The sequence below is a fragment of the Barbus barbus genome (genome assembly GCF_936440315.1).
Source record: "Barbus barbus genome assembly, chromosome: 46".
Taxonomy (NCBI): Eukaryota; Metazoa; Chordata; class Actinopteri; order Cypriniformes; family Cyprinidae; genus Barbus; species Barbus barbus.
In genome coordinates this window covers 3345001-3368602 of record NC_136724.1, presented here as the reverse complement: position 1 = coordinate 3368602, position 23602 = coordinate 3345001, and the positions used below count along the sequence as shown (strand labels likewise).

General features: G+C 36.5%; 1 protein-coding gene across 6 annotated transcripts in view; it reads left to right on the top strand.

The window, feature by feature from the left end:
* Window positions 1-23602, top strand: part of LOC306864872 (SH2/SH3 adapter protein Nck1-like) — a 49031-nt gene that overhangs the window by 4250 nt on the left and 21179 nt on the right. Inside the window, exons 2-4 of one of the 6 annotated variants that reach the window (XM_079409136.1) lie at window positions 13395-13551; window positions 19240-19291; window positions 22838-23081. In XM_079409136.1, coding sequence (XP_079265262.1) covers window positions 22856-23081 — 226 coding nt within the window. In that variant the 5' untranslated portion in view covers window positions 13395-13551; window positions 19240-19291; window positions 22838-22855. Of the gene's footprint in view, window positions 1-13394; window positions 13904-18819; window positions 19122-19239; window positions 19292-22837; window positions 23082-23602 lie in introns of those variants that run through there. The other 5 variants (XM_079409133.1, XM_079409134.1, XM_079409135.1 and 2 more) reach the window with 5 other exon arrangements.

Genomic DNA, 23602 nt, shown 5'->3' with positions numbered 1-23602 from the left:
TGTATAAGTTCGATGCAAAAGAGAATGTTGTTTGCTGGTTTTACAGCTGCGAAGAAGACAATAATACAGAACTGGTTTACACCGCATATGTGTTGGAAAACATATTGGATCCGTAGCCTCTTGCAAATAGTGTCTTGTGAATGTACAACAGCACGAATCAATGGAGCCAAGCCTTCTACCATTGATGCTTGGCAGTGCTTTCTCTTTGAAATACGTGACTGTATGGAGGAGTGACTTCTATGGGTTTCTTTTTTCGGTCCTTCCTTTTCTCCCTCCTTTTGACTGGACTTTGAGATGTTGAGTATGTGTCTGTTGTTTTATTTTATTATTTTATTTTATTTTATTAATATATTGTTGTTTTTTTTTATGTTGTGTTATGTATGAAAAATAAAAAAAATGTTGATAACAAAAAAAAAAAATGTAATTTTTACAATCCTATGAAATACATTTTTCTTGTTTTCGGTTTTGATTTGTCTGGTTTCCATTGCAATGGTTTTAATTAAATTTTTGTAATTCCAACGCATGTCTAATCAATTGAATTTATTTGATAAAACGTAAGTTAAAGGGGTCCTATTATGCTTTTCACTTGTTGAATTTTAGTCAGTTTATAGTGTGTATGTTTGGGCATAAAAAGATCTACAAAGTTACAAATCTCAAAGTCCACTCCAAAAGGAGATATTTAGTTTTTTTAAAAAGTCAATTTTCAAGAACTAAACGAACGGCTCGTTTGGACTACAAAGTTGTTTTCCTGTATTTGTGACATCACAAAAATAAATCCTGCCTACGGAAATTCGAATGGTCTGAGGGTGGGGAGAACGCTTGGTTGAGCACTGCACGTTTCAAAATCAAAACCCGGTGCTGGTGTTTTTATATCACTGTATTTCTGATGGAAACCGACTGTTTTCAGAAAATTATGCATGTCATTTCATCTTGCATGTAATGTCAGATAAAGTGAGCGGAGCTCTGCTTTGTGTACAGCGTTACCGGGGAAACCTCGACCTGGTGTAAGTCTGTGGGACTATGGTATAAAGAAATTCAACAGTATAACAGCTTCACTGCAATTCATGTTATAATGTTAGAATTAAAGAACAACAAACATAATACATTTTACCGTTGCACTTATCTGTACATAGTAAATGCATTTATTTTTGAGCTGTTATTGACATCCTATCTAAAATATGATTTAGCCAAAAAACAACAACAATAACATTACCACTTTAATATGTCTTGCAATATCCGTGCGTGCAAAGGTTCTGCACGATCCGGGGTATAGCAATATTGACAAACGTGCTGTTTTGGCAAGAGGCGGGGCAGAACTGAAACACTGGTGTGTTGTGATTTCAGGGACAGCTAACCAATCACAACACATTTAGTTTTTCGGAAGGTGGGCCTTCAACAAACCCAGAACTAATCGAGCCGTTTGTGTCAGGCTGGGGAGAAAAGTATTATAATAATGTAAATTATGTTAAAAATAATGTGATTTTCGAACCACCAAGCATGAGAGCATGTTCTAGTTCACCCCCAAAACAAAATCAAGAATACATCAAACAGGGCTCCAGACAAAAAAATCGAGTAAGGAGCCATTGGCTCCTATAAAAGAAAAACTTAGGCGCCAAATTATTTTTTTAGGTGCCACAGAATAAAAGTGGTTTATTTTATTATTATCATTTTATTTTTCCCCCCTATTTTAACATTTCAATCATTTTGTCATGTGTTTATGTCTTATCTTTTCTAGGCTTTATCAGCATTTTAATCCATCTTGTAGATGATCAGGTCGACCGGGGGACTAAGGTTCACTTAAAGTGTGAATTAAATGTCTTTTACAACTTGAAATATACAGTCACAAAGAATTGTTCGTTACACAGAATCTGTACCAATATCATGGACCATAAGCATCACTTGGCAACTGAGTGCAGTGCATCCTATAAATGTTGTCACGTCTTTCACACATTCAGTCTGTTTTTCTTCATTAGTAAAATGCAATTTTATAGGAGGAGTTGAATCATGTACAACAGAATAAGTAAAAATATTAATATGCAACAGCGCATAAATATAGCAAAACGCTCCTCTTTATAGTTATTTTTCTAGCTGACTGATGAGTTTATGGACACTGAGTGGTTATTCTGAGGTAAATGTATTACAATGCAATGTTTACAAGCTTTATACATTTCCTCAGTTTGAAACACTGAATGAGCTTTTACATAAAACATTTCAGTAAGTTGTACTATAGGCTTTCTTATTGCCTACCTTTTGATCATGTTCATTGCATACCAGGGACGTGCACAGGAATTTTGAGGGGCGGTTGCTCTGACCTGAAAAAAGCCCCCCCACCAAAAAAAACAACTCACGGGCTATATGAAGGACTGAGAATAACAGGGTCTTTATTAAAATATATATACACAAAGAAGTAAAACACTGAAATACAGCACTCAATCACCTTAACTACTACTAATAATAACACAGAAAAACATGACTTGAGTCATGAAAATCCCTACATCAATATCCTATCAAGTCATTATGTTCTGCTCAGGCAAGATCTTTGAAATGACCTCTAAAATAGCCATTGTTTTTTTAGATTACAATTATTTAGCATGCAGCTCTTTAACCCTATACTTTCTAGCATGGTCCTCTCATCTCATATTTGGTGATCATCACTTAGGCCTACCTGCCCTATGTGCCTCCTCTGATTTTTGAGCTAATCAATCATGTTAACAACTTTACAGCACTTGTTGTGAATTTCACTGACACTGTAGGGTCACTTTGTGAAAATCTAAATCTAAATGGTTAATTATAGATCTAGTAAGACAGAAACTAACCTGTTCCCCACTCATATTGGTCTGAAAAGGTAAAGAGGTGTTTCAGGTCTCGGGAGACTAGCATAAATTGACCGACAGCACCATCTGCTGTTTTGGAAAATAAATTTGCTCAATTGCACATGTGAGAAAATCAGCCTGTCGCATTTGTGAGAAAATCAAGCCAAGTTTCCTCATAAAAAGGCAAATGAGTCTCACAGTTGTAACACACAATACATATATTTGTCCACACCTCTGCATTTTCTCTCAAATAGAGTTTTGTATTTGAAAATCACTTTGCGTTTGTTTGAAAGTTGAGTTTTTCTTTGCAAAGCAGATTGTGTTTATTTGCAAAACACTGGATTTGTTTGATAAATATCGGCACAAAAATCGCTCCATATGAGACGCCTCACCCGACAACCGCGACAATCTCGCGCCCGCTCATGCAGGCTCAGCTCAGGTGCCGGTCACGTGCAGCGCTGCAGCAGTCACATAAACAGAGTTTGCCCTTCCCCTACTGACTTTCACTTTCGGTGCCCGAATAGAAGTGAATGAGGCTTTTCGATTTTTATTTAATTTTTATTATTATTATTATTAATCTAGGCCTACGTGAAAATCTGCATCCATTGTACGATGTTGTTGTTTTTTTTCCTCGGAAGGGCAACGTGAGTCGAAAAGGGCATATGGGCAGTTGCCAGGGCAACCTGAGCAACCCCCCTGTGCACGTCCCTGTTGCATACTATAGTAGTAAATCGCGATCCGGACGCATACACGGACCGTGTGGACGCGGGGTACTGGTGTTTATATTATCACCTTTTAGGTCTCTCTCACTGCGTTCAGCAGACTGTGTGCGGCAGAGACGAGGACTGTTTGAAACTCTTTTCCAGTAAAACTTTGATGCGCATCGTCTTATGTAAGTTTAATACGTGAACATAAGATGTGAGCGCAAAACAATCGGGAAAAAAGTCCTTTCATGCAAATTATATATAGTCGCCAGTGGCGACCTCAGCAAAAACTTCACTCGCAAATTAATATTTTTGGACCATTTTAGTCGCAGTTTGGAGCCCTGTCAAATGTTTATATTTAATATCCTAAACACTTCAGTGTAATGGCTCAGATATTTGAAGGTAACTCTTATCATCCCTGGAGTACTGAGATTTATTACAGTCGCAGTAACACAAGAGCATGTGTTAACTTTGTACAGTGGCACCACAGGCTTGCATTGCATTGGTCATCGTGCACCTTTACTTGTATTTCTGGGCATATTTCACATAAAAACAAGGGTAAGACACTGAAAAGGTGGAAGTATTGTGTATCAGGAAACTGCTGCAATACCCAGATCTGTCCTCATTTACCCGACACGTGTTTCTGTTCTCTGTTTCACAGTAATGCTTGAGTAAGTCCATATAGTCAAACCTGCTCAAGCAAACACGACGAGGCCACAAGGGAGAAACTCATATCTGTGTGACCACTTTTATATGGGATTGTTGTTGTTTTTTTTAATTAAAACTAAGAAATTGCAACTTTTTTGTTATATGAAGGTACATTAGTTTTTATTTTAACATTTTATATATAGACTTTTGTATTATTTTACCCTTGTCTCAGACCCAAATATTCAAATTCAAAGTATGAAAATCCCCAAAAACAATTGGTCTAAGTTCAGTCAAACCATTTAAATACTTTATTACACAAATATCCAAATGACACAAATTGACTGTCCCTCAGTTGTTGCCCAGTTTTCATCACAACCATCGAATGAAGTTTATCCAAAAGTGTCAAAGTAGATCTTGAAAGCAATGAGACGTGATGTTTGAAGAAAATACGGTGGTGGAAAAATATAGTTTTTTTTTTAGCATTTTCCTAAGATATGATAGTCATAAAATTAGCCTTATAAAGTAAAGAAATTGCACATTTATTCTAAAAATGTCACCACAGAATGTATATAAATTTGAAATTGCAAATGATATTTGTTGGTTTAAAAGAAATAGCAGAAATGACCGCATTCTTCTATGATGAGTCTTGGGCTTTGTTAGTAGGCAAGTTAAACTAAGTGTTAAATGTGTGTTTGAAAAGATTCTTTTCTGAAAGTCCAATGCTATCTCACGACCAATTCGTACGTATTTTCCAAGGTGGCTAATTCGTACGATTTGTCTAAACCCCTGTGATGGGTAGGTTTAGGTGCGGGGTTAGGTGTAGGTCACTCGTACAAATTCATACGAATTGTGCAACTCGTAAAATACATACAATGTAGCACAAAAGTATGAATGAAGTCATACGAATTAGCCACCTCCTAAAATATGTATTAATTGCCGTGAGATCGGGTTTGAAAGTCCACAGGTTCAAAAGTGGCCGGCAGGCAGGTTTTGTGACCTACATGGTTTTAACATTGATGATTATTTTTATTTTTCATTATTGTTAGTCATAGTATGTTTTAAAGAAATAAAGGAGAACAAAGTGGTAATAGAAAATGCGTTTATGGTTATCATGCAATTTTCAGTTCTGTATTCAGAGACCGTTTTGGTAAGCATCTCATAGTTTATTATGGTTTGTTTTAAGCCATGATAGAGGGGTCCGTTGTGGCATTTCCTCTGTGTATTTCAATGTTTCATGGCCTTATAGGGCCTGAAAATCAGTCACCGACTCTCGAGTTCACCTTTTCTGCTCTTATAGCACACTATTCGCGTTGTTCCAAAGAAACAACACATTTTTCATAATCTTTCATCTGAATGTAGTAACGTCAACTTAGTTGCATCCGTTTTAACTGGGCACAGACGGTATGTCAGGAGGCATGTAGTCTGCAAACTTACACTCCAATCAATTCTTGATGGATAAAAAAAACAAGCTCTGTTTGACACTTTTGGGGTTTCAGCAACCTGTTTACTTGGAAATACATCTCATTTACAGTTACCGTCTCATGTTGAAAGTTTGTGTTTGTGATTTATATAGGGTTTGTAACTAACATCAGTGCACCTGAAGTGGTGTGTCACCTGTGTGTTTGAGCGGGAGAAACTGAAATATCTGTAAAATAGGCCAAGGGAAAAACAGGTGTTCGTTGTGTGAAATGACTGTTTTCCACTTCTCTGCTGCAGGATTTAGTGCACTAATGTGTTTGTTTGCCATTGTGGCAGGTCTCATGATTTATAAATCAGCGGATATTTTGATTGCAGCAGTTGAATTCATCCTAATGATGGAGCTGAGAGAAGACTGTTGTTTTCCATTGTCTACTCTATTCTTTATTGAACATATAAGTTACTAGTTAAAATAAAATAGATATTGTTGAATGTCCTAGTTTGATTATTAAACTGCCTTAGTCCACGACCATAAAGTATTTTTTCAGTGGGGATGGAGATTAGATAATATCTCTGTCGGTCATTTTCTCCGCTGCACATGCGTGTAAGCAGCAGGTATGATAACGGTCAAACCGTGATAAACCGTCATACTGGTATATTGTTACATCCCTAATTTAATGGATATTTTACTATCCCATGAGGCCACAGGAGAGGATTAATAAATGGCAGTGAAACGACGTAACTGACACTGAAAGGTCACAACAGTAAAAACAAGGCTGATGTTTACTGCATCTGAATTCCGTTCATACTACCCATATTCGCTCTATATAGAAGTAAGTAGGGGGGAATGCTTCAACTTACTCACGATTTGTATCACGGTTTCAGTACTGTTCGGTATGTGCCATGTTTAGGGAAAAAAACTAGGGTAAACGTACCTATTAAGCCTATTAAGTGCACAAGATATTGGTTTCAGTACAAAAAGTATTAATAAAAAATTTATCTCTCACACAAAAATATTTCATTTTATTTTAAATGACAAAAGCATTTCAATTGATATACATCATTAAATTCAATAAGTCTGGCTGTGCTTAATGGGTACATTTTTGTATCCTTTAAGCACAGCCCTGTTCCCATTAAACTTTTTTTTTGAAGGTACAAAGGCAATCACAAAAAAACAACAACACTAAATTCAAGCAACAAGGCATTAAAGTCGATCAGTTATATATTAATAATGAAGTGTCATTTAAGCACATTGCAGCATCTAGACTAGTCCATGTTCAGCTAACACTCAAATAATCAAATAAAACAAGCCAATAAAACATGTAATTCATGGGGGTGAACACAGAAACTAGCCTCATTATGAAACCTCTTTTTAAATGGATGTAAACTTATCTATAGTCTCTTAAGGCTGGAATACACGTTTGGTTCGATTTGTATTTATTTAATTTTACCAAGAACCATCCCACCGAGAACACTTCAAACCAAATGTACAGTATGTGTTTTGGACAGCTGAAAATCAACTCGTACAACTGGATGGAATCATAAAAAATAAAAAATTGGAGTCTGTGCCTATTATACATTGATTTTTTTTTTTGTAAAATCTGTCAACTCTGTTTGTCAGTTTCTGCTGACTCTTAAAACTTTTAAAGTAGAGTATTTTTGCAATTAGCCTTTAAGCCTGCACTATAAAAAATGATCGTGATTTTAACGGTAAAAAACTGTGAAAATGCTACGGTAAAAACCTGTTACATGGTTAAGTTCCTGTAAAATTTACAGGGAAAAACCGTAAACTGACGTTCCCAGAATTCCCTGCATTCCATTTCAAATTCTGTTTGAATTTGACGTTTTTTTCTTTGAAATAACTGTTTCTTCTCAGTTTTTTCTTATCGGTTATGTTTATTAGGGTTGTATGTTACATCTAATGTTGTTAAATTAATGTTTATAGCATATTTCAGTTTAATGAGTCTCACCATGATGGTGTTTAGTGCTTGTGTGAATGACACTGTGCACCTTCTGTATATTCTATTGTTTAAAAGTTGCTTGTGATGGGCTTTGGCTCATCATGTGACTTTCTCATCATCACCTGCATTTGGTGGATATCAGTGTATTTCAAAGGAACAAAACAGATTTCAGTACTTTAATAGGTTGGTGTATTAATATTATATCAGTTAAAGAAATTACGGTATTTAACTGTAAATTTAAGTTAAAACCGTAAAACCTAAAACGTTGCTACCGTATTTTTTACGGTAGAATTCTGGTAACAGCTGCCAGTTTTTTACCGTAAATTTTACGGAATTTTTTTTGTGTGATGTTGCCTTATGTTTTAAATTCAGTTCACATTTTAAAAGTTGTCTGAAGTTGTTAAAGTCCTTTCTTACCTAGAGACTGGTTCTTGGCTGATCTAAGCTACAATGTGGACCAGGCTTTGTCAATAAGCAAAAATCTGGCTCTTCAAGAAGGCAGGGATATTTTGTATGCACTAAATAGGTTCTGTGGTTAACCAGCTATAGGGTTAATTCATTTTATTGGGCCATTTGGGGAAATGATCATGCTGTTACCACATGGTGTAATACATTTGGTATAATTCTTCTGTAATGCCAAAGGGCCTTAAAAATAACTCCGGATTGAGATGTAAAAACCGCCAAGACTTTATTTTAACTTGTCATTTATTAGTGCTTTTATTGATTCCTGAGTATAGTTTTATTATGAATACTTTTAGGTTTTTACGTTTTGTGTTGAAAATGTGTGGTTCTTCTCAATGCAGGGTTTCTAAAGTATTTTATTTTTTATTGCAAAATCATCAAGCTGCATGATTTGAGTTATTATTCATGTCTGGCCCGGGACGAGTTAACAGACTGGAAGTCTGTTAACACGATCATAAGTCTGATCATGAGAGGTTTTGTTATGGAAAATGTCAGAGGAAGCCCTAAGGGAGATTTCAGCCCAAAGATATTGAGGTCCTTTTGTGAACAGAACAGTTTCCTTGTATGACTTTTGCTCTAGTCCGTCTCAAGCGGTCATCCCCTGACGGAGCTCTATATAAGGCCTAATAAATTGAATTTGTGTCTTCCAGGGGCTTGTGTGGCCATCCTGTTTCACACACTTACGTAAGCGCCACTCATTCCCTGTACTCTTCCTAAATCAACAGGCCTGGATTTCTCCTCTAAACCTCGCATCAATATTAGCACCACATAAATGACTATTGAACGATCATGTTTTGTGTGTTCAGCTGTCCTGATATTATATGGCCTTCTTCATCGACAGGGGGCATGGAAATCTGAACCTTGGCCTAGATAAAACACACAGGTTTTCTTTAAGATGATTAATTGTTTTAAAGCTTGAGCTTTTCTAAGGCTGTGCAAGTTGGAGAATAGGATACGTGCTTATGGAACATTGGCTTTCAGTGACCCTTGAAGTAATGGGATAGTACACCCCAAATTTAAATGGTCAACGATTCGATTCAATTTGATATCACGATGCATCACGATTATATCAAATTTATTTTGTGCATTTTTATTAAATTATACAAGCAGGCTACTTTTTAAAATAATTGTGAATTAATATATAATTAATCATTGTTAAGAATTAAAAGTAAATATAGCTTCAAAACATACAAGCAAATATAAAGTAATAAATGGGGAAAAGATGATTACAAGTGATGAACAAAAAACACTTTCAGTATCTGGGAGTGCTTTAAGTATCACAAGTTTACAGATTCCTCAGCATTATTGCCATTTGATTATTACTGATGAGATCATAGACACTGACAGCTTTAATAGACTGCATTCACACTAATGCACAGATCGATTTCCACATATCAGATGTTTTGTCCTGTTCTGAAAACTGACCATTTACATCAATTTCGTATCATAATGCAGTGCATTTAACCGCAGCCGCGAACCTCAGGATAAACAAACACAAAGTGCACGTGAAAGTCTTTCATGCATCTATTACGTACTGCATTCCAAACAGCAGAAATAAGCATATCTAAAGTAAAAGACTAAAATAACAGCGAGTTGGAAGCACAAGCCATGCGCAGGTGTCTCACAGCGCTTATTCTGTGCAATGAAGCCTTCTGCGTCTGTCTCTAGCGTGCACACGTGCCATATGCGGGAAAAGGCAGAGCTCAGATTTTAAAATAGAGAGTGCATTTTTAACACTCACGCGACAGTGTGTATGCGAATGACGTCATAGGCTAATCGATTATGGTCCATTACTGCATCGATGCAGAATCGTTCACGTCCGAAACGCGATGCAACGATTAATTTTGACACACCTAATAGGTAAAAAAATAAAAAAAAGCTGGCAGCAGTAACCATAATGGCTTGTGGAGGCTTGTTACCATTGCAAATTAAAATGAAATGTTTTCAGGTTTGGAAAAAAAAACACAAAAATAGCGGGCAATATCACATATGGTTATGCTTAATAAATCGAGAGAAGCTGGAGTAGAATATGGCAGAGTATGGTGCTAGAAATGCCAACACTAAAAAAAGATTCTGTAAAATATGACCCTGGACCACAAAACCAGTCATAAGGGTCAATTTTGTGAAATTGAGATTTATACATCATCTGAAAGCTGAGTAAATAAGCTTTCCATTGATGTGTGGCGTGTTAGGATATGACAATATCTATTTGAGAGACAACTATTTGAAAATCTGGAATCTGAGGGTGCAAAAAAATCTAAATATTGAGAAAATCGCCTTTAAAGTTGTCCAAATAGTTCTTAGCAATGCATATTACTGATCAAAAATGAAGTTTTGATATATTTACAGTAGGAAATTTACAAAATATCTTCATGGAACATGATCTTTACTTAATCTCCTAATGATTTTTGGCACAAAATAAAAAATGATAATTTTGGCACATACTATGTATTGTTGGCTATTGCTACAAATATACCCCAGCGACTTAAGACTGCTTTTGTGCTCCAGGGTCACATATGATAAAAAACAGCAGCTGTGTGTAAAAAATATAGCATCATTTTAGGTTTTACGGTTTTACCTTAGATTTCAGTACTTCACAATAGATGGTATATTAATCAGTTAATGAAATTACAGTATTTAAATGTAAATTTGTTTTGTACCTTTTGTAATACACTGATAACCACCAAAAGCAGGAGGTGATGAGAAAGTCACACGATGAACCACAGCCCATCACTAGCAGCTTTTAAATGTTAACATATAGAAGGTGCATATATTGTGTGTCATTCACACAAACACTAAACACCATCATGGTAACACACTTGAAACTGACATAATGCAATAAACATACAACATAATGCAATGTAACATACATCCCTAATGTACAAAACTGATAAGAAGAAATATAGTTATTTCAACAACAACAAAAACATCAAATTTGAAATAGCACAGGGAATTCTGGGAATGTTAATTTACTGGGAATGTTAATTTAATTATACGTCCTTTTTCCACTTCCAAAAACTGTATACTACTGTAAAATGACATGTCAAATACAGTTTTTCACCATTTATAGTAGGGGAACTTACAGTTAACATTTATTTACTGTAGCATTTTTACAGTTTTTTTTTACCGTTAAATTCAAAGGTCTTTTTTTTTTTTTACAGTGAATGTCATGGGTTCGAATCCTAGGGAAACCAATAACTGATACAATGTGTTTGAATGCAATTCCAAATGCGTAAATATAACCAGATTGTTTATGATCATAGTAAATAATAAATAAACCACAAACAGTATAATCAGAAATCTCTGCAGTTTTAATGACAACCATGAGCCCACATTTACTTATCAACACCTACTGTTATTTATTTCACATGAGAAAACATTAGCCAATAATAAATCATTTACATATAGCAGTCTTAAAGGTGCAACCGAGGGCATAAAATGGACTGTTTAGTGTTTATTGACATTGAGTAACATTATAAATGAACAAAAATAGAATGTAATTTCCTGTAGAGTACTACAGAGTGTTCATTGTTTGATTGCATGAAGTTCCTGTGACCACCACATTAGTTCAGACTCTTCTGGTTTAGCTTCTGCTCCTCTGCTGCTAGTCCAATAGTGTGTGTGTGTGTGATGTGTCAGAGGAAGTGAGGCAGTGCTGGAGGGGGAAGCACACAGATTGCATTCCAGCAGGCACCAGAGCCTTGTGATTTGAGCTCCCTGTCAGAGGCATTCGGTTACAGTGTCTGGGAGCTTGTGCCGGTCCACCAGAACGGCCAGTTCTGCCTCTTAAACATAGCACTTCCAATCTGCTGGCTCAGTGTTTAGTCATGGGATTTGAAGTTTTATGAGGTGGTCTGTATTTGAATCAGTTGAATTGTTGGTACAGACAGGATACGTTCAAACTGTTTGCACCATTAGTCAAATCTTCTGCACACTTGAGGATCATATTACTCCTTGTTCTTGACTCATTTTGAGTCGGACATGACCAGTCGTTCAGTGCAACTTGTGAACTGATTGATTCAAGGTTTGCTTTGTTTTTTGCCCCAATAATAATCGGCCCAAAAGAATGATTCATTGGGAAATCTGACATGAACTTCGAACTTAGGACGCCCATAACACAACAGCGTTAGGCCTATATGTCGACGCACTGCCCATACGCTATTCTGTTTTCTCTTTTTAAAATGTCATGGAACAGTAGCTATGTTTTTATTAAATGTAGTGAAATAAAGTAATATATTGTGAATATATTCTGCTTTGGTTCGTAGTAAAGTAAGTTTCCCAAAATACAAATACCTGGAAGTATGGACGATCGAAACATTTACTAAACTACAGTACGCGATATTATTAACTAAAACTATTTAAAAATTGTGTTCATTAATTGAAATATTAATTTGTTTAGCTGAAATAAACTAGAATATACACTGCAGGTCAAAGGTTTGTAATGATTGTGTTCTATTATGCTCATGAAGGCTGCCTTTATTTGATCAAAAAATACAGCAAAAACAGTAATTTTGTGAAATATTATTATAATATAAAATATTAAAATGATTTCTGAAGGATCATGTGACACTGAAGGATAATGGCTGCTGAAATGAAGCTTGTCATCACAGAAATAAATTACACGTTAAGATATATTTACATAGAAAACAGTCATTTTAAAGTGTAATAATTCACAGTTTTACCATTTATTTATTTAAATTTTTGTAACTATTACAAACTTTTGACTGGCAGTGTAAATATTACATGGAAAAACCATAACAAAATAACAAACTTAGTGCTATAAAATACTAAAACTAAAATTGAAATATAAATATTGCTAAATACAAATGCTTAATATAAAACAAATAAAATTGCAAAAACACTAAAATGTAAACACATTATTAATAAATACAAAACATTAAAGTATGAATAATATTCAACATATTAATAAATAATTTAATAGTGCAAGAATAATACTAAAATAAGAGACTAACAAATTCAAATGCTTTGTTACCGGTTACCATTGTTTAAATGTAAAAATATGGTTTAAAGTAGCCATGAAATCAAAACGGACCATATTTTTATTCATAATAATGTCCCTGATACTACGGTTTATGATTCACTGTCAATCACTCGAGTCCCAGCCCTACAATATTCTGCGTAATTCTGAAATGTGACGCTTTTGTAAGCAAACGTTTGTCCAGACACCTTGAGACGTTCAGTGTTATCCGTATACTGATGGATGGATACACTTTACTGAAATGCATACCCATAACACACTGAATGATGCAGAGACTCAAAAAAAAAAAAACATACATACCACAGTGTGGAAAGTGGCATCTGTAATATAACCCTCATTAATTCTGCCATTCATCATTACCCATTACTCCCCTGTCGCCCCTTTCTCTCAGACCCCCTCTGTCTGTGATGGCACATGAAAGCGTCTCCCAGCCCGTCAGATCTCCAGGGTGGGCCGCCTTCGGCTGTCCGTCACTCATCACACACTCGCTGCATGCTCGTCAGGCCCTGGTGGCAGGCTGAGACGCTGCAGAAGAACTGAAGGAAGCAGTGAGCGACGCCATCACCCTCTCACCTCAGCTAGACACAATAGAGAGAGGAAGCTGTGCACTCTTAAAGTGCAGCAGAATGTGTCATGTGCGGTCTAGCTCTATGGTTGCAGCATTGCTAATCCAGCTGTAGACCTCATTTGTTTCGGTTTGCAGTGCACACACTCGTCTTTTTGAATGCACAGGTTAGTAGTAACAGGTTTCAGGGGAGTGGTGAACCTTACTGCAGGTTACAAAGCATGATTACCTGTTAACCAGCGAGCAGGAATATGAATGTGAAGAATGTGTCACATATTTGTTGTCAATGCCAAGACTGGAAAAGGTCACTAACGAACCTGCGGATTTCGGATAAGGTGGGGCTTCTTTCAATTTTTGTGCATTTTGAGCATGTTTTTAACCTCCGTGAAATTATTTATTAGCACTTTACACGTACAATAAGCATGTCTCCCCTTAAAAGCTTTGCATCTGTGAAACCTGGGGCCTGTTACAAAACCTAGGTAGACTGCTACCTTCTAAGATGGCATTCTAAATAAGAACCTTTCGTGACTGATTTGAAATTTAAATTTTGTTATTAAAGGGATATAGCCCCTTGAGAATTTGGAATGTTTTACATATCAGCGTCTCTCTATGAAGCACAACAAATAAAGCTGTGAACAGGAGAATTGACTTTCTTTTGATTCCGGTAGCGTTTGATGTTAGCATATCGCTAAGCTAACAGCTCAGTAATCGAATAATAAAACAATTAAAAAATACTAAAATTAGCTGCAAAACAAGCACTTCAACTTGCAAATGAGTCATTCAGTGCAATTTAGGAACTGATTCAACAGGTTCATTGAAAAGAATGATCGCTCTCGCGTTACCGAGTCTGTTTGGGTTTCTTTCAGTTTAGCATAATGAGGAACGGTATGTTTTTATGAAATGTATTGAAGATTGAACTGCCTTTGATTTTTCTATGTGTGATGTTGCCTGTGAGCGTTTGATGCTAGCATGTCGTTAGCAAATGAGATGTTCATTGTGATTTGTGAACTAATTCAACAGAACTGGCTCAAAAAGAATCATTTGTTTATGGATCAACCATTGCTCTTTTGGAGCCAGTCTTGCGTTCTTTCAGCTTGATATAATAAAGATCAGTATGTTTTTATGAAATCTAGAGAAGTCTCAACTTGCTTTAGACTCTAGCAGGGTTTGATGTGTATTCTAATTAACAGCTCAGTATTCTAATTGGCATGCAAACAATTGCTATACAGATTTTTACCTTTTTTCAGTGTTGAATGAAAACATTTCTCTTCCTCCACCATCTTAGATTTTCTGTTTTCTGTGAGCTTGGTGCAGTACATTGTGAAGTTTCTGTGAAGGGTTTATGTGATACTGGCTTAAAACTTGACCAAACTTGGAGTTTTCTTAAATTTAGAGTAGACTCAGTCAGTCACCGCTTTATATAGAGGTTATTATACAGAGCTATTTGGCCCATTCATAGCCTTCACATGCAAATTCTTCTTTTTATCTGTGTCAGTTGTAGTTGGCTTTTACTAGACGTGTGTCATGAGGAGAGTGAGATGCTCCAGATCACCTCTGCAGTTCCTCTTGATCTTATCAGGGTTGTTGATGGATGTTGTCCTCAGATTGGCTCTAAACAGGAATTAATGAGGAGCACACTTCTTCAGGTTGATTCAGTTCATTGCTTTAGCTTGAATTTCTATGACATTACAGACAGTTACATATATCTTTACAAACATAAGTTGCAAGTTTGCTTCATGCATTGTCATACTTGTTGTTAGCCTGTAATTCTCATTTAAAGGGATAGTTCACTTAAAAATGAAAATTCTGTCATTAATTAGTTACTCATGCTCATGTCGTTCCAAACCCGTAAGACCTTCGTTCATCTTTGAAACACAAATTAAGATATTTTTGATGAAATCTGAGAGCTTTCTGACCCTCCCATAGACAGCAAAGCAACTGACATGTTCAAGGCCCAGAAAGGCAAGGCAAGTTTATTTATATAGCACACTTCATACACAAGGGTAATTCAAAGTGCTTTACATAGAAGTAAAATAATCATAAAAAATGTCAAATGTAAAAACACTTAAAATGATATAAAAATTGATTTAAAAGGAATTTAGAACGGTTAGAAATAAAAATGATTAAACACAATTTAGTTACAAATCTGAGTACTAAGTATAACCTCTAGTAAATAAAATAAAAGTTATTTAGTTTTAGAATTTGAAATATTAATTCAAGTGTGTATTGAAACAAATAAAGAAATATTTCTTAAAACAATGTACTCTTACATCGGTATCTCTATTTTTTCGTGCTTTATCTCATGACTTAACATTTGTAAAATAACTTGCACACATCATTTGGCGAGGTTGTAAATGTGAAACGCATGAAGCTGTGGGACAAACAAAGCATCTGTGCTGTTCCACCCCAACTCAAATGAGCGAAAAGGTTTCTGGGACAGCAGAATTTAGGGCTGAGAGACAGATGGAGAGGGAGGATAGCGGCTCATTCAGTTCTCCTGCCCTCAATAGTGAGTCTAGAGTGCAGATGTTTTGCTCTCTTCTGTGAAGTGCGTCTCCTTTACCATCAGCTTGAAGAGCACAGATGCACACGGCTGGAGGTTTCTTTATCAGACAGCAGCATAAAAGCACTGAAAGAGCACGCTTCTGAGAAGCGGTGCCCTCTGTGTCTTTTGTGATGATAAACTCAGACAGCAAAGAGCTGCAGAGAGCTTCTGTTCTGTAGCCGCATGTTTGCTGCGTCTTCAATGAGTAAAAATCAGAACTGGAGTTTAGGCCTTGAGGCTTTTGAAGTCTCTCTCTATGACAAGCATCCTTTTCTGCACTTCTAGCTCATATTTGCATTTACAGGGGAATGTTTCTAAATATAATCGGACTGATACCTCATTTTTTATATCTGTCAAAGCATTTAAAATTATCGTCAGTGTTTCTACAATTACAATTATTCACATTTAGTCATTTAGCAGATGCTTTTATCCAAAGGGACTTACAAATTAGGACAACAGAAGCAATCAAAACCAACAAAAGAGCAATGATATATAAGTGCTGTGACAAGTCTCTGCTAGCATAACGCAGTAGTTTTTATAATAAATAAAAAGAAAACAAGAGAAGTTGTGTATGTTAATATTGTTGTGAAAACTGTGATGCATTACAATGAATAGAATGTTCAAAAGAACATTTCTTTGAAAAATAAATCTTTTGTAACATTATAAATGTCTTTACTTTCACTTTTGATTAATTTAACGTGTCCTCGCTGAATAAAAGTGTTAATTTCTTTCAAAAAAAGTACTGACTCCAACCTTTTAAACAGCAGTGTGATTCTTGACTCATCCCTATTATGCATTTAGCCAATGTTTAGTTCTTGAGTTTTCAACAGGAACACCTTAAGAAGGAGATGAAGACTGCCAAAGAACAGACAGATGACAGGAGAGAAAGCAGTGATGGAGAAAAGGCTGGTTTGAGGATTAGCGTGTGGCGTACGATTGGCCTTCGCTTTGTGTTCTCTGGCTGTGAACTCAGCTATGCGGTGGGAGTGGATGGGCTGTAGGCTTTGTCTGCCAGAGTTAGGGAGTGTCTCGGACCGTCTCTGCACACTGTTGTTAACTCTGCCTCCCACCGTTCATTAATCTAATTAGTGAAACTGCTAGAGGTTTGAAGTTCTCGTAATAGAACTCGTAATATAGATCTGGTTTACCATGCAGGGGAGTTTATTTACAGAGATGCGCACTTTAGAGCTGTGTGAGAACTTCAATCGCAAAAAAGCTATCGTGTCAAATCATTCTACGCAGAAACCACTATCTGAGAAAACTCCTCCTGTTATACTTGTTTGGGGTGTTCAGAAGCAAGATGTTGGTTACCAGACAATTTGGTCTCACACGGAGGTGTCGATCTGTTCCTAAACCTAGCGAGATGTGTAGCTGTGCAGCATTTATAGGCAGTTTAAACGTTATGCTGCTGTATAAGATTTTTTGTTCTGGTGAAAATCTGTTTAATGGAAGTCATTAAACTTATACAATTAAAAAAAAATTTTTTTTTTTCAAATTCAGATGTATTTTTAAGTTAATTTTCTGTATTGCATTTTAATTGATATTCATTTTTATATTAATATATTGAATCAATCATTCAATTGAGTTAATAAAATTATAACTTAATTAGTTAAATTTATTATTTTTTAACAATGAATATGCCCTATAAAATGTTTTTGTTTTCAGAAATTGTTTAACATTTATTATTTCATACAAATTTATTAGCAAAAAGAGAGGTAATCAAAGCAGTTAATTTTTTTAAATGCAGTCAAATCAAAATTAAATACTGATTATTATTATTATTATTATTATATAAATTTTGCTAAACGGAGTGCTGTACAAAAAAAAGGTTTACTATTGAAACATTGAAAAAAAATTGTGTAATTAATCCTTAAAAAATAAAGCTTTAAATAAAACTGTTATTGTTACTTTGTACATTCTACTGTACAATAGTAAATGTATGATTATTATTATTACTTAGCACATTCTACTGTACAGTAGTAAAATATTAAGATGTTAAAAGAATATAATATAGATGGTGTGGAGGGAAATATATGGCCCTGGAGCACAAAAGCAGTCATAAGTAGCACGGGTATATTTGTAGCAATAGCCAACAATACATTGTATGGGTCAAAATTATACATTTTTCTTTTATGCCAAAAATCATCAGGATATTAAGTAAAGATCATGTTCCATGAAGATATTTAGTGAATTTCCTACTGTAAGTATATCCAAACTTAATTTTTGATTAGTAATATGCATTGCTAAGAACTTCATTTGGACAACTTTAAAGACGATTTTCTCAATATTTCAGATTCCAGATTTTCAAATAGTCGTATCTCGGCCAAATATTGTCCTATACAAACCCTACATCAATGGAAAGCTTATTTATTCAGCTTTTAGATGATGTATAAATCAAATTTTCGAAACATTGACCCTTATGCCTGGTTTTGTGGTCCAGGGTCATATATATGAATTTGCAACATAAATAATCAGGAATTGTTCTCATTTTTGGTGCATTTCCAATTATTTCACTTAAGTCTGCTTTCAGTTTGTCAGGTATGAAATCAGGATTATAGATGGGAAGCCACATTCGTTCTTTTAAAATTAGTTGTTTTTTTCCTACCCATGCGCTCGTTATCCTGTACGATACATTTGAAATGAAACGGCGTATCCTGCTTTCGCTGTTTGCGCCCTACTTTGGGATCTGCCTTTTCCCATCTTCCTGACTCATGTTTGGACAATAGACAATCGCTGGCCATCGTTCTAGAGGAAGTGATCTCTCGCTTTGACTGCACGGACATCATTTGACTATAAACTGTCCTCTGGCAGTCGTTACGTTGAGGTCTTAAAACAATGGTCATCTTCATCAGTTATTTATTTAACCAAATGGCACACAATCGCTGGGGAGATGCTTGTCTTTGGCGAGTAGACCGTGGTACATTTCCTGTGGTACATTTGTACACAGCTGAGGGTGTGTCCAGCAACGGCGTCGCCAGCGTTCATGCCAGACGCTTCGGATGGGAGATGTGTGTTGCATTGGTTTCTTTTCAAAGTGCAATTTCCATTAGTTGTTTTCCTTTCTTGTGTTTGTCTTTGTGAACATGGCGTATTGTTAAACTTTTTTTTGTTCTTCTTCTTTTCTAGGTCAGCCATAGAGCATCTCTACTAAGATATCCACAGCTTTGATGCAGCACAGGTAAGCATTTATACTGACGTTTATGCACAAGCAGGTACTGTGATATTCTGAGTGGTTGTTTGCTAGGTGTTTGGTAATGATTTCTGGGTGGGTGCTAGGTAGGGGTGGGCGATAAAGATATTATATTGAGAAAATGTGTGTTGATAAAGATGATAAGCTCTGGACTCTGTGTGGATTAATCTATCAGCCGATCATACAGCTATAAACAGAAATAAACACGACAGCAGCCAGTCAGAAGCCACAGTGCATGTGGCTAACAAGTCTGAATGGTGCAGTTTTGTCTATACAAACTCAAAACGCACAAAGCTCATGGTGCTTTCAGCATTTGCGTCTCAATATATCACTTCACAAGCACTTTACAGTTTCTAATTCACACTGAAACCCTCTTCACAACTGAATCTGAAAGATCTTTCGAACAAACTGCCAAACGTTTGGTTTAACTTGAAGATATTGTGACAGAAATAAATTGCTATTGTAGACAGAAATGTAATAAAGTAATGATAATAATCTTAGGCAACACTTTATTTTAGGGTCTCTTAACTAGTTGCTTATTAGCATGCATATTACTAGAATATTAGCCATTTATTAGTACTAATTAAAGGCATATTAATGCATTGTTCTACATCCCTAATCCTACCCAATACCTAAACTTAACAACTACCTTACTAACTATTAATAAACAGCAAATTAGGACTTTATTGAGGGAAAAGTCTTAGTTAATAGTGAATTTGTGTTCCCTATTCTAAAGTGTTACCTAATATGATTATTATTAATGAGATAATTTTCCATCCATGTTTTAATTTACATAGTTCTGTTGTACAGTGTCTTGTAATGCAATGTTTTGTTGTAAATTATTTGTTCGTTTTAAATCATAAAAAGTGAGGGGCAGTCGTGGCCTAATGGATAGAGAGTTGGACTTGTAACCTGAAGGTGGTGGGTTCGAGTCTCAGGTCCGGCAGGGATTGTAGGTGGAGGGAGTGAATAACCAGCACCACCCTCAATACCACGACTGAGGTGAGACCCTTGAGCAAGGCCCTGAACCCCCAACTGCTCCCCGGGCGCCGCAACATTGGCTGCCCACTGCTCCGGGTGTATGTTCACTACTGAGTGTACACTTGGATGGGTTAAATACAGAGCACAAATTCTGAGTATGGGTCACCATACTTGGCCACACACCACTTCCCTTTCCCTTTCCTAAAACACAGAATCTAGAAAAATAAAATGTACATTACATGAACAAGTTTTGTTCACATTAATTCTAGGTAAGCATTCCGTTGCCCATTAATGGTAAATTAATAAAACTATTGATATTGTATGATATGGAACACATATTGTGATATTATTTTTGGCCTAGCAGTTTCTAAAGGCTAGTTCACACTACAGGATTTTAAGCCCGATTTGCAAGTTAACGAGCTCGCCGACAGGTCGGGCTGTAATCGGGGGAAAATCTGCGGGTGATTGGCGCTTCGCGATCTTTATGTGTGAACTACACAACGATGCATCAAAGACGCTCGCTGACACGTCGCCGACACCTCGCCTTACCTCACCTTTGCACATAAGTATCTTTCACAGGCTTTTAGCTGCTATATTTTTTTATTAACCACCAATAGTTACTGTTGCCATGACTGACAAACACTCACACTACACTCTTATCTCACGAAGTGAAAAACACATGGCAGAGCAGAGAGGAAACTGACCACACACCGACAGAGAAGACAGAGCAGGTTACTGCTGATATGAAACAAGGTCTCAGGACTCTCAGCTTTTAAATCGAGTCATTTTTAAAGAAATTCAAACAATAAATACCTTTTTGTGGCTCTTCAATGTGTCGTGACATCACTGTATTGCCTCAGTTCAAACACGTGAACCGATCGTCTTTTCATATTTACTTAATGCACGAAATGAACATGAATAAACATCAGAAAGTTTTTAATTTAAACCGCGGAGCACACCAGTTTAAGTCCACCGACGTTAATCTACTCCTGTCTGATTTGTGGTTAAGGCTAGAAGGGATACAGCTGCGGCTACTGGGGATGCGCATTTACATATTTTCAGAGCCCACAATATAACGTGAAACCTATGAAAAGGGTTTTAAAAAGCATAGTGCCATAGTTTCATCACTTTGCGAGTGTCGCAGTGACCGTCTTTTTGCAGTAAAGGACCTGTCATAGTTTAACGAGTGGAAGATGACATGAAGCTCGTGGTTTACCTGCATTGAAAACAGATGAGCTGCATGTGCATATACAGCTCCCGATCGGGGCGAAGTTCATTTTGTCCACAGAATGATAAGAGCACACTTTTTAACATATTTTATTATTTAACACTCAGCGTTTAACTTTAGCGCTGCAAGCTATGCATACAGTGCATGAGCAGATTTTCTGGTAAGCAAAAGAAGCACTTTTAAATACCTCAGCTTATTACCCAACAACAGCACAGCTTAACCCTCCTCACATATTTATATTTAGTTGTATTGAAAAACTTTCAATTCAGTCGATCTTTTTCACCCCGTTTTAACGTATTTCTGTGAAGACTGGCCAGCTGTCAGGCATGTTCTGATTGGTCAGATCACCTCTCAATCAAGCTCTTTGGGAACGGTCAATTCTCGCGTGTTTTTATGACAAAACGTGGTTTAGGGACCGAATCGAGTAGTTGGGTGACAGAGTTGTTGTCAGCTCGTGTAGTGTGTAACCCCTGGTTGCGGATAATTTACATAGTCACATAGTGTGAACACCACAACGACTAAAAGACAGACAATCAAGTCATGTAGTCTGAACGGCACAACGATCTGCCGACGTGTAAAGTCCTGTAGTGTGAACTTGGCTTAAGTGGTTTTGGATTACCAGAACTCGTAAAAACATAGATGGATAGTTGCCAAGGTTTTGTTTCTGTATCAGAAATTTTGTTGAAGAAATCCATTCATTTCAGTGGGAATGCATACGATTGGGAATTTAGCGTTAGTATGACAACTTTCTCTAAGTTTAGGGCGTCGTTTCAATGTTTTTGTTGCTGGATAGCATTTGTTTAATGAAAAAAGAGTCCAAAGACCTTTAGAAAGTAGGTCACCTATGTTGTGGCCTGGAGATGTTCATGAGAAGGTGAACAAAGATGTAAACCCATTCTGACAGCCAGGTTTGCTGTCCTGAGCCTTGCAGGCCAATCAGCGTCGGTCTGTTCTTGAGAACACTACCTGCTCATGGCCTTTAGGCTCAAAGGTCTGCAGTGCCTGATTGTTCTCCAGTTCGCTGTTGTTGTTGTTTTTGTAATACAAAATTGTGATTTTAGATCCATCATGTCAGGCTTAGTCATCCAATTGAACATCAAGATCTCTACAACTTCCAGTTTCACTCCAGATTGTTCCCAGCAAATGTCAGTAGTTGTTTATGGAGTTCATTTGAAGATTTCCGTTGGCGTTCCAAAAAGCAATTTGACCCTGAAATGGGACATTGGAAGAGATTTTATCTTTTTTTTTAAATACCTGCGCTTTTTCATCATTGCTTTCACTTGTTGAAGAGACTGTAACCTTAATTCAATTATTGTCTTCCTCAGTGTTGAAATAAATCCAAGATGACGGAAGAGGTGATTGTCATCGCCAAGTTTGATTACATAGCCCAACAGGACCAGGAGCTGGACATTAAGAAAAACGAGCGTCTCTGGCTCCTGGACGACTCCAAGTCCTGGTGGCGAGTACGAAATGCTACCAACAAGACGGGCTTTGTGCCATCTAACTACGTCGAACGGAAGAACAGTGCCAGGAAAGCCTCAATCGTCAAGAACCTCAAAGACACTTTAGGTGAGGCCGCAACTTCTGCTTTACTCAAGAACATCTCTCAGTTGTTATTTGGTTAGATTTCTAGATTCAGAATCTCATGTTTCTTCAAACCCTTGTAACCTCAATCAGCAGAATGTCCAGAATTCACCAGAAGTTATTTAGCAGAATGTGTCTCATTCATTCAACGAAAGTGGAAAAAGTATGTTACCAAGCTCCAGAAATGATAAAAACACTCTAAACTCTGACTTCTGAAGCCCTATAATAGCTTTGTGTGAAAGACAAACACACATTTATGTTATTATACATTGAGAATCTTGATTTCTGCTCTAATTCTGCAACAACTTTGGTTGCATATAGAAGGAAGGGTTGAAATAACATGAACGCGAGTCAGTAATGACAATGATCTTTGTCACTGTTGTGTGGGCAACAAAACCATTTGCAAACATATATTTGAATCCACTTCTGCTTTAAAGAGGTCCAGATATATTTGTTTCTAATTGGGTAATGTGCGGTTTAGTATGTAGGGCATACTCGTTTTGTCA